The 12,644-nt window shown below is 39.4% G+C and overlaps 1 protein-coding gene across 6 annotated transcripts in view; it reads right to left on the reverse strand.

Moving 5' to 3' along the window:
- MYO1B (myosin IB) overlaps positions 1-12,644 on the reverse strand; it is a 156,565-nt gene that overhangs the window by 34,051 nt on the left and 109,870 nt on the right. For all 6 annotated transcript variants that reach the window (XM_089519562.1, XM_089519561.1, XM_089519564.1 and 3 more), the window contains 2 exons: positions 9,507-9,611; positions 3,387-3,449 (listed from right to left, as the gene is read on the reverse strand). In XM_089519562.1, the coding sequence (XP_089375688.1) occupies positions 3,387-3,449; positions 9,507-9,611 (168 nt within the window). The remainder of the gene's footprint in view (positions 1-3,386; positions 3,450-9,506; positions 9,612-12,644) is intronic.

A 12,644-nucleotide genomic window follows, 5' to 3' on the forward strand; every position in this document is an offset into this window, starting at 1 on the left:
TTTCATGGAAATATTCAGAGAGAATTCTGGTGTACTCTTAAGATGGGCAATGAAATCAATGAAATCATAAATTGCTGGGGTACAGGCTTTTGAAAGCTGAACCGAGCTTGAAGTTGAGGGAAAAATTAAATCAACTCACTCTCAGTCTCTCCCTGCCCCCAGGTCTTGTTGCAAACATTCACAAATCTCAAATTACATGATAAGAAAAGGGACGTTTTACACAAAAGGAACATCGGGTTTGCACTTGAGATAATGCTTCCAGTCTCAGTGAGATGAGGGAGGAGGGAGCAGCCCAAGGGCCAGCTCTTCAATACTAATAAGATTAAATTATGGAAATTGATACCTTTGCCCCAAGAGCCAATGTGGCATAGTAGTATTGGACTAGGACAATGGAAAATCAGAGGTAGAATCCATGCTTGGCCATTCTTTCATCCCCTTTATATAATTTGTCCATGTACTGTTTCCACCATCTAGTTATTTCTTCTTAATTATGTAATATGTTCATCTGCTGGTCACAGAACTCCCCACTCATGGCTTAAAATTTCCTTTATTTCTTGAAAGTAGTTGAAGAGGTCTCTTGTCCTTTCTTTCTTTTTTATTGTTAGCTTCTGTTTCACTGCATTTATTATTATAGTAGTTTTCTTTATCCCTGCACACAAGTCATTCAACATTTCCACTCAGGGTTCTGGTTCTATTTCTGTCATCTTTTCCTTTTGGTTCACATTGGTCTATGTCTGCTTGAAGAGTTTCAGCTGCCAGCCACTGAGGCTTCTCTTTCTTTTTGGCTACAGATACTGTCTTTTCTCTCTTACAGTGCCCCTGGCTTCAGTTCAGAGTTCTTCTGGCTCCTGGTCAATAACAACAACAACAACAACAACAACAACAACAACAACAATAATAGGATTTATTTATATGCCGCCCAATCACTGGGAATCCGAGCGGCTTACAACAGAGGGGATAATAGACGGTTCCCTGCCCTCAGGCTTACAATCTAAATGACACGACACAAAAGGAGAAGGGAATGGTGAGGGGGGGAGGGATCAGATCCAGCATTCTTTTCTCCCTCTGAGGCCTGGACCAAGGCAGATGGACTGGAGGGAGGGCTCTGCTTCTTCTTCTTCAATTAGGATTAATAGTGCAAATCTGTTTTTCACTTTGTCTTTAAATTCTTTTGTGATGTTCTTCAGGTTGTACTTAAGCATGATGGTTGGTTTCATGTTCTTCTTAAAGTTTACTCTAACTTTTGCTATTAGCAGTTCATAGTCTGGGCCACAATCTGTTCCTGGTCTTATTTTTGCAGGGAGAATGGCGCTTCTCCATCTTCTGCTTCCAATTATGTAGCCTATTTTATGTCTATCTAGGCCATGAGGTAATGTCCATGCATACAGTCAGTTCTTGGGTTGCTTGAAAGATGTGTTTGCAATGAACAAATTGTTGGCCTCACAGAATTCAGTCAGTCTTTTTCCTGCTTCATTTAATGATCTCAGGTCATATTTTCCTACATTATTTGATTCTGCTCCGATTCCAATTTTTATGTTCCAGTTATCTATGAATAGCAAGAGGTCCTATTTTTGTGAGGAGGCTTCTTGGACTCCCACATAGAATTTCTCAATTTCATCTTCTTTTGCCTCTGTGTTTGGAGCATATACTTTGAATATGTTCATATTAATGAGTTTTTCCTTATTGATATGATTCACTCAGACTTTGCATTATATCCTTTGACCTTCTTTTTGCTATATTTCTCCTTATTATAAATGCCACTCTGTTTCTTTATAGATTTTCATTTCCTGAGTAAAATGTAATTATCTGACCCAAAATGCCCATTCTTATCCATTTTAACTTGTTCACTCCTAAAATTGCAATGTTTATATATCACATGTCTTGTTTTACTGGGTCTAGCTTCCTTTGGTTTATACTTCTCACATTCCATGTCCCTTTAACATGGGTTGTGCAACTTCAGACTTGTTTATTTTGACAGCTGGTCTGCATTTTAGCTTGAGGTCAGTTGTGTCATTACCCCCCTCATTACAACAAGTTGTCATCTGCTCTACCTTAGTAGTTCACTGTGAATATTCAATTTTTTTCTTGTTTCATTATGGATTGTCTCATTATAGGGTTTCCCTGGTAAAATCTTCCAATGATGATGGGGGGCGGGTGCCATGCCTCCTTCTGTACAGTACTAACAGGTGTTAGATATGGTGCCACTGCTGTTGTCTCTGTGAGATCCTCTGCCACTGTCACCCTTCACTACTGTTGCTGCTCAGTAGTTGCTTGGGACATTTGGTCTGTCTATTCAGTAAGAGCCTGTCATCCTACTTCCTCCTGCTGACCTCTTCCCGGCCCCTATAGTTGAAAACAATGTAATTTGTGCTAGGTATTCACAGCCTCCCCACAATTTGTAATATGGTCAGACAAATTCCTTTCACAGATCTTCCCCACAAACTTTCATTGTGATGTCAACTTGCAACACAAAGTTCACCTTTGATTTAAAAAGCTTAGAGAAAAAAGCATTATCTCCCCTTCCCCGCCTCTCTCTCTCTCTCTCTCTCACACACACACACACACTCATACATGTCACTGACCATTTCAGACTGTTGCCAAGGAACTAACTCCCACCACCATTCAATTTTTGTGGGCCTATGTCCCTTGCAGACCAAACATTTAAAAACACAGCAAATTAGAATTGCCATTCTTGGCACCTCCAGAAGCAGTGATTCTCCTCGAAAGCATGATTCAAGGCTTTCTTTAAAGTGCGGAGATGTTCCATCCCCTCCCCCCCAGTGTTGACCTTTCTGTCACTTGTGGTGTGTGCGGGGGGGAAGCATTTTTAGTGGGTATGTAACTATTGTAGGTCACAAGGGGGTCAATACTGTGATCACAACAACCCAAAGATGTCCATCCCTAAACTAATGGGACACTAAACATATAGACAAACAATAGGAATTATTGTCCACAACAGCACTTGAAACATAAATTGAAACAAAGCAATATTTCCATCTACTATTATGTTATGTATTGGAGAACAGAACTGCTAGATAACTTCTTTTAAAAAGCCTTTCGTGAATTCCCCTTCACAGGGACATTATCTACTAAGTGTATATGTTTTGTAAGGCACTAGCAGTTTTGCTCTATGGTACATTCCCCCAGAAAAAAAAATAATAAACAAATATTATATACAGTCACAATATTTCTACTGGTCAAGCAAAGAGTGTATGCTTTGTAAGACATTATAAGTTTTACTCTATGGTACATTTCCCAAGAAGAAAAATTAAACTAATATTACATTCAGTCACAATAATTCCTTTATATCTGAAAACTGCTTAATTATCAGCAGAATTAAAAAAATGCAAAAGTTACAAATTTTGTATGTTTTCATTATGACTTACATTTTCTATGAGGTCACAGATTATAGCATTGTTGAAGTATTCAATATGGGTCCACTCAATGCCCTATAAAAACAATATACAGAAAATGAGGAAAGAAATAATGACTGAAGTAAATAAATCCGTATTATTATTTGGCAACATAAACATAAACCAACAGGATTACTTGCAAATATGGTTTTTCTTGGCCTCATTCCCACTACGTTTTAAAGCAGTTTGCAAACCAGTTTGAAGCAGTTTAAATGACTCTGGTTTGCACTTGCACCGAATCACTGAAATGGTTCGGAGAGAGGGGCCATGCACTAGACCCATTTAACACATGTCTTTTTGATACTGATTTTTTACTGCATCTTTTTCAATAAATCGATTCCGTGCAAGTGTGAATGTGAATTGGAATTAATTGAAATTTGCCCTTTGGCTGGCTGAAGCGGGTCCATTTGAATTGATTCTTTTGTCAATCAGAACAACAAGTGGGTTATTTTAGAGGGGAAAAAATGTGATCAGGGCAAATGTAGTGTGAACCACGTTCCACTGTCGAATCGATCCATCGATTCGGATGGCAAACCGATTTATTTGTAAGTGGGAATGAGGCCCTTAAGTTATACTTAATTCATCTTCCAAGTGTCAATAGTACTGCAGCCTTCAATTACTATTAAATAAAATGCTTTTGAGGAAGTCATTTGCAAGGAAAGGCATCAAAGACATTACAACTTAGATTAAAGTTTTCAGATTAAATCAGCACATCTTTTTTGCCTGTGTGCCTATTTTGCTGCACTAATGGTAACAGCAGGCCTTCTCCATGTGGCCTATCATTTCTATTCACTACAAACTCAAAGCAGAATGTGTATTCAAATGTGGCAAGACAGAATTCTAAAGGTACTGATACAGCCTGGGACATGGTTCCTGTCCTGCTGGAAATGGGAGAAATTAAACAAACAATGGGCTCTCCATCTGTAATTTATGACATCCAATCCAGGAGAATACAGCATTTAAGCTTGTCTCTCTCCTCAATAAACCAGAGAAACACACTCATAATAATCAATATATTATTTCTCTGGCTTTTTGAGAAAGGGAGATAATGCTGAATGCTGGATTTGAGATCACATTGCAATAAGGAAATAAAGGACTGAAGGTCAATGGTTTACTTAGCTACTTCTACTTAGAGCAATCCAAAAATCATGCATCAGCATACTAATCATGAAAGACATCCTTGGGTCGCTACAGAACCTTGGCTTATTCTGGCAACTGAACTGGGTCAATGAGTCCTTTCATGACAGGAATCTAACTGCGCTCATCTCCCATCACCAAAGTGGCTGTTCTATTTTATGCCTTCCAATATAGTGGTGAAATGCAGACGATTTTGGACTCAGTCCTAAATAAAAATAGCAGCAGAAGCAGCAGTTTGTGACATCCCTAAAATTGGTGTCACCCTATGCGGCCACTTCTGGTGGGGAGACATCTGGTGGACTTCTGGGGCATGTAGGAGTGTGCATTCGTGGCTGGGCATGCCCCTGCACAGCCCCAGGGAGCAGCCGCTCTGCCCCAGAGAGGGGGGGGGGAAGCATGTGCGTGGTCCTGGAGAGGGCTGAGGAGAAGCCTCACAGCTCCCGAAAAGGGCTGAGTAGCAGCCGTGCAGTCCCAGAGAGGGTGGGAGAATAGCCGTGCAGCCCTGGAGAGAGCGGAGGAGCAAGTTACCACAGCTAGACAAGAGGTGGTGAATTATGCTCCTGCATGTTCAGTCAGGATCTTTTAAGTCTCTGGGAGCAACATGCTGCCTTTGATAGTGTGAATCCTCTCCTCTACACATTTCTCCATGTCTTTTTGCAGTCACAAAAAAATCTGTAAATAATCTGTTCCCTCACCACTGTGTTATTTCCCCCTCTTCACTTGAAGAAACTCCTCCAAAAAGTATTAGGAACATTATTTTTTTACTATTTCCCCCCATGATTCCCATGAGCTTCCAGCTTATGGCAAACTATTATTATTATTATTATTATTACTATTATTATTATTATTAAATATTAGGTATTCAATTCTTTTCCTTCTTTAAAAAAATTGTAGAACACCAGCAGTCCCAGCTGGAGTCATATGTGGTGGAATGTTTTAATGTATCTGTGCCATTTCTTCACTGAAGTCTACAACTGGGGACTCACCAAGTACACATCATCAGAAGTTCATTAGATCAGTCTTCCTTAACCAGGTGACTGCCAAATGTGATGCACTATTGTCCCTGAGCTTTAATAAAGACGCCCTTATAGTTTAAGAGAGTGCATGTATTCATGACACTTTTCACCTCACAATCTCAGTTTACCATATATACTCAACTATAAGTTGACCTCACATATAAGTCAAGATCAGGTTTTGTGACCGAAATTATGGATTTTGATGTAGTCTGTAGGTAAGTCAAAGGCAAAACTTAGGAGCATGTAATCAAGTATCTAAAGGATGAAGCATAGGAAAACAATACCAATGGATAATTCCAGCAAGCATAACTGTGCTCATACTAAAGGCTGGATGGATGAGAGAGTAGAAGGGGGGAGGGTCAGTGCTTCCAGGACAGATTATGCTCTTGCCTTTCACCAGGGATGGTTCCTTTTTGAATAAGAGTTAAAGTACAGTTACTTACATTGACTCAGTTTTCTGCGGTCATTTTTTGGTCTAAAATTTCTAGACTTATGCATGAAATTAAACGTATGAAAGGAACAGCAGATGGAATCCCTACATCCAGGTTCATATAATCATATAGCACCAACAATATATAAACTTCTTTTTATTTCCTTTCTGAAATATGCAGGAAAATTATGATGATGACAAAAGCTCTCTCTCTCTCTCTCTCTCTCTCTCTCTCTATATATATATATATATATATATATATATATAAAAATTCCAATGAAGAGGAAGGATTGGTTTATTTCTTTGTTTGGGTTTTTGGTTTGTACCCGTACTCCCCATCACTATTATTATTTGAGGCTTTTAGGACCTAAGCATTTTGCCCAAAATACAGGCCTACTAATGATGCTGGAGCAAAATAAGTGTCCTTGAATGACTGCCAGATTTGCTTTCCATTCCAGTCCCCCAATCTGTGTCAATTTCCCATGCACTTAACTGGAAAAGAGCCAAATCCTTTTAGTGCAAAGCCTAAGGTCAATAAACGCTTTGTGCATCTTGGAGTGTTTAGAAGGAAATGACAATTTCGCCTCAAGAAGCCCAGAATTTTTTCTCATTTTAAATCTCATCTTCAAGAGAAAAATGCTAAATTTAAATGAAACATTAAGAGAAACTTCCAACCAGGCTCATCAGTTAACCTTTGCAAAAAAAAAAAGTCTTAGAAATCAAATCTTAAGAAACAAATAGTGCCACTTAAGTGAATAATGCAATAAATACCCAGCTTTCCTTTCCTGCCCTCCCATAATTTTGATATTCATTTGCAACTAAACTAGGAATCAGGAAATAGCACCATGGGGGAAAGCAGTAAGGTATAGCCAGAGCTTTTTGAATATTATGGCGTCTCATACCAAAAAACAGAATGATTTCTCAAACAGATGTCTCCACATTTCCTGTCAGTTCATGCAGTGTTCTGTCTATAGGCATGTGTGTGTGTATATCCATAAGTGCTATTAATTCTCAATAAGCAAGCACTGTAGCAATAGCCTGAATGTTCACCCAGCCACATACATAGGCTTGTCTTGCCTGCCTGGTCTAGGAACAGTACAAACTGTTGTCATAATTGCCATTTGTGGTATTCCACAGATTGATCTGCTATGGCACATAATCATAGGGTTGGAAAAGACCCTAAGGGCCATCCAGTCCAACCCCATTCTGCCATGCAGGAACTCACAATCAAAGCACCCCCGACATATGGCCATCCAGCCTCTGTTTAAAAGCCTCCAGAGAAGGAGATTCCACCACCTTTTGAGGCAATATATTCTACTACCGAACAGCTCTTACTGTTAGAAGTCTATGCTTAATGTTTAGGTGGAATCTCTTTTCTTTTTGTTTAAATCCATTACTCTTGGTCTGATTCTCTGGAGCAGCAGAAAACAAGCTTGATCCATCCTCAATATGACATCCCTTCAAATATTTAAACAGGGCTATCATATCTTCTCTTGACCTTATCTTCTCCAGGCTGAACACACCTAGCTCCCTAATGCACTCCACACAAGGCACTGTTTCCAGATTTTTCACCATTTTGGTTGTCCTCCTTTGGACACACTCCAACTTGTCAATATCACTCTTGAATTGTGTTAACCAGAACCGGAGTGAATAGTGTGATACTATACTACCCTCATTCTAGACACTACGTTCCTACTGATGCATCATAGGATCATATTGGCTTTTTTAGCTGCTGCATCACACTGCTGACTCAGATCTAGCTTGTGGTCTACTAAGACTCCTCTTTTCCATGTACAGTAGGTCCTTGGTATCTGCAGACTTGCCATCAGCAGATGGCAAGCCTGCATGGAGGGGACAGCAGCAGAGGAAGAAACGGAAGAGGAAGAGAAGGAGGAGGAGGCAGAGAGTGAAGAGGGAAGAGGAGGAGGAAGAGGCAGCAGAGGAAGGAGGAGGAAGATGAAGATGAAGAGGAAGAGGAGGCACCTCCTGCTGCCTTCCATGGTGAGAGAGGCAAGGCAGGCTTTGGGAGGCCAGGGTGGTGACGTCCCGTTGTCCTTAATGGTGGTGCAACTGCCATTGAATACAATGGGACTTGAGCATTCGCAGACTTTGGAATCTTTGGGGGGATCCCCCCCGCAGATACCAAGGGCCTACTGTACTGTTGTCAAGCCAGGGGTCACTCATCCTATATCTCAGACTTTTCTACTAACATTTTCCCCTGAAATTTATTTTGTTAGTTTTGGCCCAATTTTTCTAATCTGTTAACGTCATTTTGAATTCTGACCCTGTCCTCTGGGATATATTAGCTACTCCTTCTAATTTGGTGTCATCTGCAAATCTGATAAACACATCCTCTATTCCATGATTCAAGTAATTGATAAAGATGGGCCTGAGACAGAACCCTGTGGCACCCCACTAGTCACTTTTATGGAGGATGAAGAGAAGCCATTGGTGAGCACTCTTTAGTCTATCGGCCAACTACAGATCCACCTAACACTAGCATTGTCTAGCCCACATTTCTTGAGGTTTTTTTGCAAGGATATAGCAATAGCAAGTACATTTCTATACCTCTTAACAGTACTTACAGACTGTTTAATAATCTGCTCTAGAATCTTTTCTGTTACTGATGTCAGGTTGACTGTGCAGTAATTGTTTGGCTCTTCCCCCCTGGGAAGTTTGTATTCAAATGTTCTTAATATTTTATCAATGACCGTGATACATCAGGAGACAATAAACATGCAATTGAAGAAAACCCTGTGAATCAAAGTGATGACCCAAACTATTAGAATAAAGCAAATGTGCCAAATATCTGAAATTCAAATATGGATATGAAAACTGTAGTATTTAAATAAGTGTACAGAATATCTAGAATGATGTGAGGATTTATCTTATTTATGAGCCTGAGGCTTTAGTGAGTGGAAGAGAAGGGGCAGTGATGACCCTCTTCCTTCCATTCTTCCTCCAAATTAACATTTGATAACACTGCAGGATTTAGTTGCAATATCTATGGTTTCACAGTTTAGAGTGCTTTAAAAAATAACATGTGTTATAAGAAAAGGTAAAAAAATCCTCATTTAAAAATGGGAAAGGGTGATTCCTCTTCCATAAGTGAATCTCTTCTGGAGAAGCTCAGGCCATTCAAACACAAAGAGGAAGCGAAATAGCCCATCCCCTAACAACAGTCTTGGATGCAATCTCCCACTCCATAAATGCTTATCTGAAGGATACCTCTGCCAGCTTGGGTACAAATTGCTCTTTCACTTTTAGTCTGTGCCATATATTTGGCACAGCCATATATTTGGTTTCAGGGCTACTAACATTCATGTTCCATTAAGACAGCATCAATATGACAGCTCAGTTTTCTACCTGACAAGGTCATCACAGATGACAAGAAAAACTACACTAAGGCAAACAGCAACAGGAATAAACATTTCACAGTGGGCTTGAAATATTTGGAGTCAACAGAATCAAAAGCAGCAAATAGAGACACAGGAAACAAGGTACTGTTACCTCTCGTATGTACTCTTCCTGCTCTTCCTTTAGCGTAAGTTCAATGAAGATTTGCTGCAACTTCTCATTGCAGTAGTTAATAATGAATTGCTCAAAACTGTTCTCCTGTGAACAAAAGCAAGCAACAGTCACACATGGAGGGTTTACTACAAATGCATCCAATTATGATTTTCTCTAATGTAAATACCAGCTCAGGAAGGATTGTCCTAAAGGGCACAGCAGAGGAGGAAAGGGGAAAATCCCTCTCCACACCTGAAGTTATCCAAATAATGTATCCCCTTTATGATATTTGTCTTTTTTTTGGGGGGGGGGGAAGCATACAAGTTGGAAACAACATGAAAGAATGATTCAATCTGAACCCTAGTAAAATGGTACATTTCTTTGAAATGTTTCCCTCCCACATTAAATATCTATCTGTCTGTCTGCCGTATCAGCTACTCTGGGTACCATATTGAGAGAAAGGTAGAAATATATTTTTAGGCCTTGGGAATTTCCAGAATAGCTCCCTTTTAAAATAATTCTGAGCCTGCTTGTTTAAAACCAATAGCACACTGTCTGTTTAACTGAAAGAACATTGTATCTTAAAATGACAGTGCCATTTTGTGATCAAGAAATTACAGTACTGACCCCTTGGCTCACTTTAGCATCAGTTAGCCATCCTTGAGACTTCTTGCACTGCTACTCTCATCTAATCATTTTTTTAAATTTTATTTTTTGTAATTATATTCTTCCCTATCTATATATTACAATTCACACTCATCCTTGCTGAAATTCAGAATATCAATGTTAAGCATACCTACTAAATCTCAGCTGATTTCTTATATATTTTTATCTGTTTTATATGTTTATCACTCAATGAATCAATCATGATGATAAGTAACTACTGCCCTTGCTCAACTCAAATGTTAGGGAGGACATTAGCCATAAAAAATATTTTGGATGTGGCAGTCAATTCATCTTGCAACGAAAAACAAATAGGGCATAATAGGAGCTGTAATATATAATAACAATAAGAAAGACTTTGTGACAGACAAAATACATAATGCTAAATATTCCTAGCACAATAGCCTCGGGGAGAAGCAAATTAACCTGACATTTCTCCTTGATCAAACCTGCAGGGAACACTTCATTGGAACTTTTATTCCAACACTTTTTAAAGAGCATTAGTTGTTGTTGGTATTAAATAGTTTGAAACCAAAATCTGCATGTGTAGAAATACACCAACATATAATTCTGAGATGTTAAAAAGTCAACTGTGCATATACATTTTGTTCTTGTATTATATGTGTGTGTAACCTAAGCCAACTTCACTCCTTAGCCTTTTACAATAAATCAATACAATAAATTAAAATTTTGTCATGCTGTCTTTCTGTTAGAAACCTTCAGGACACCTTACAGCACATGCAAATCCCCAAAAAGAATGAATATAAAACACACACTCCAACATATATTGATTGTTTCAACCAAGGTTTTATCAACTGTTGCTTTTAACTTGAGATGTCAGGGTACCAATGTGCAATCAACTGCACACAACACAAACACCCTACTATTGGAGCTATCCTCCTTCCCCAAATGTAGGTCTAGCAACATGACCTAAATTGCAAGTGCAGTACAGCTGTTCATGGTTCATGGGAGATGCACTCTAGTCAGATCTGGAGGGATTTATGTTCCTCATCCTGGGGTCTAAGGTGCAAAGATATTATTTGTGCTTAATTATGTCTCAGCTAAATCTTTTTAAAAATTGCTCAGGCAACGTGACCCATTTGTAATTGCTACTGCTGATTGACTGTTGAATCTAGTAAAAGGAATTAGTAAATTTGCTAATTAAATATCAAGAATGAGGTGACCTTTAATTCTCTAATTAAAGATGTGCACAGTAAAATGGACACTTTTATGTTAAGGTCATTTGCAGATGACTTAATGATTGTATTGGAAAATCCTTTGGAAGGTGTTGAAGTATTGTTAGTAAAGGAATATGGAGATTTAGGGGCAAAACTGACTGCCCTTTGTGCTGCCATCTGGGCAGCTTCAGAGTGTGGTGTTTTCATACTGCATGCTCTGAAGCCGTCCAGAAGCTGGCTTGACACCACCTGGTTGCCCACACTTGGGCTGGCTTCTGGGCGCTCTGGCAGTATGGAGTTTTGACACCGCACACCACAGGAGCACTGTTCTTTTAGTAATAGTATTTTCTGTTCTTAAATCCACCATAGTTGTAGTTTTATTATACTGGAAATTCTTTGTAATAAAAATACTTTTTTAAAAAAAATGAATGAGGTGACCATATGGTAAGAAAGTCAAATACTACTTTCCAAAAATGCCTGAGGCGATGAAGGATTAGATTATTGAGCAACCTAAGTATGCCAATGAATAATGGGTTTTAAGTGGGGCTATACAACCCAAATTTAAAAAGGTAAAGGTAAAGGCTTCCCCTTTGACAAGATTGTCAAGTTGTGTCCAAATGTAGGGGGTGGTGGTCTTCTCTGTTAATAAACTGAAGAGTCAGCATTGTCAAAGACAATCTCATGGTCATGTGGCCAGCATGACTGCACATGATGGTGTTTACCTTCCCACCAAAGTGGTACCTCTTTATCTACTTGCACTTTTACATGCTTTTGAACTGCTAGGCTGGCAGAGACTGGGACTAGTGATGGGAGCTCACTCTGTCCCACTGAGCTTGGGCCTAGAACTGCTGATTTGCCAACCTTGAAATCATCAGAGTTGCTGTCTTAACCCAAATTTAGGCAAATCCAGATTATTAGTTAAATCAGACCACTTCAGACCAATTAGGACAAATGGACTTCGGCTGATTTAGTGTAATGGGCAGTAAAATAAATGTAGCCTGGAATCCTGTTTCAAGAAGAGTGCAGTGATGATGAGAGAAGGCAGATAAACATTGATGGCTCTGAGTGTCTTATTTCTCTAATGCTTCCCTTCTTTCATAGGCCACTGTGTCTGCAACCTTTTTTGGCAGCTCAGCTCACAAACACAAATCCAGCCCTCTTCTCCATGATGCTGCCAAAGAGAACCATAAAATAGAAATGCCAGCATAAGGAGAGTGGAATGGAAACTCTAGCTTTCAGTGTGGAGCAAGAATCTCAGCATTCCCCACAGTGCTTTGGGGGAAGGTTGGTGAGCTTC

This window comes from Sceloporus occidentalis, unplaced genomic scaffold, assembly GCF_023333645.1.
Source record: "Sceloporus occidentalis isolate IW3139 unplaced genomic scaffold, rSceOcc1.0.p SCAF_4, whole genome shotgun sequence".
NCBI classification, from domain to species: Eukaryota; Metazoa; Chordata; class Lepidosauria; order Squamata; family Phrynosomatidae; genus Sceloporus; species Sceloporus occidentalis.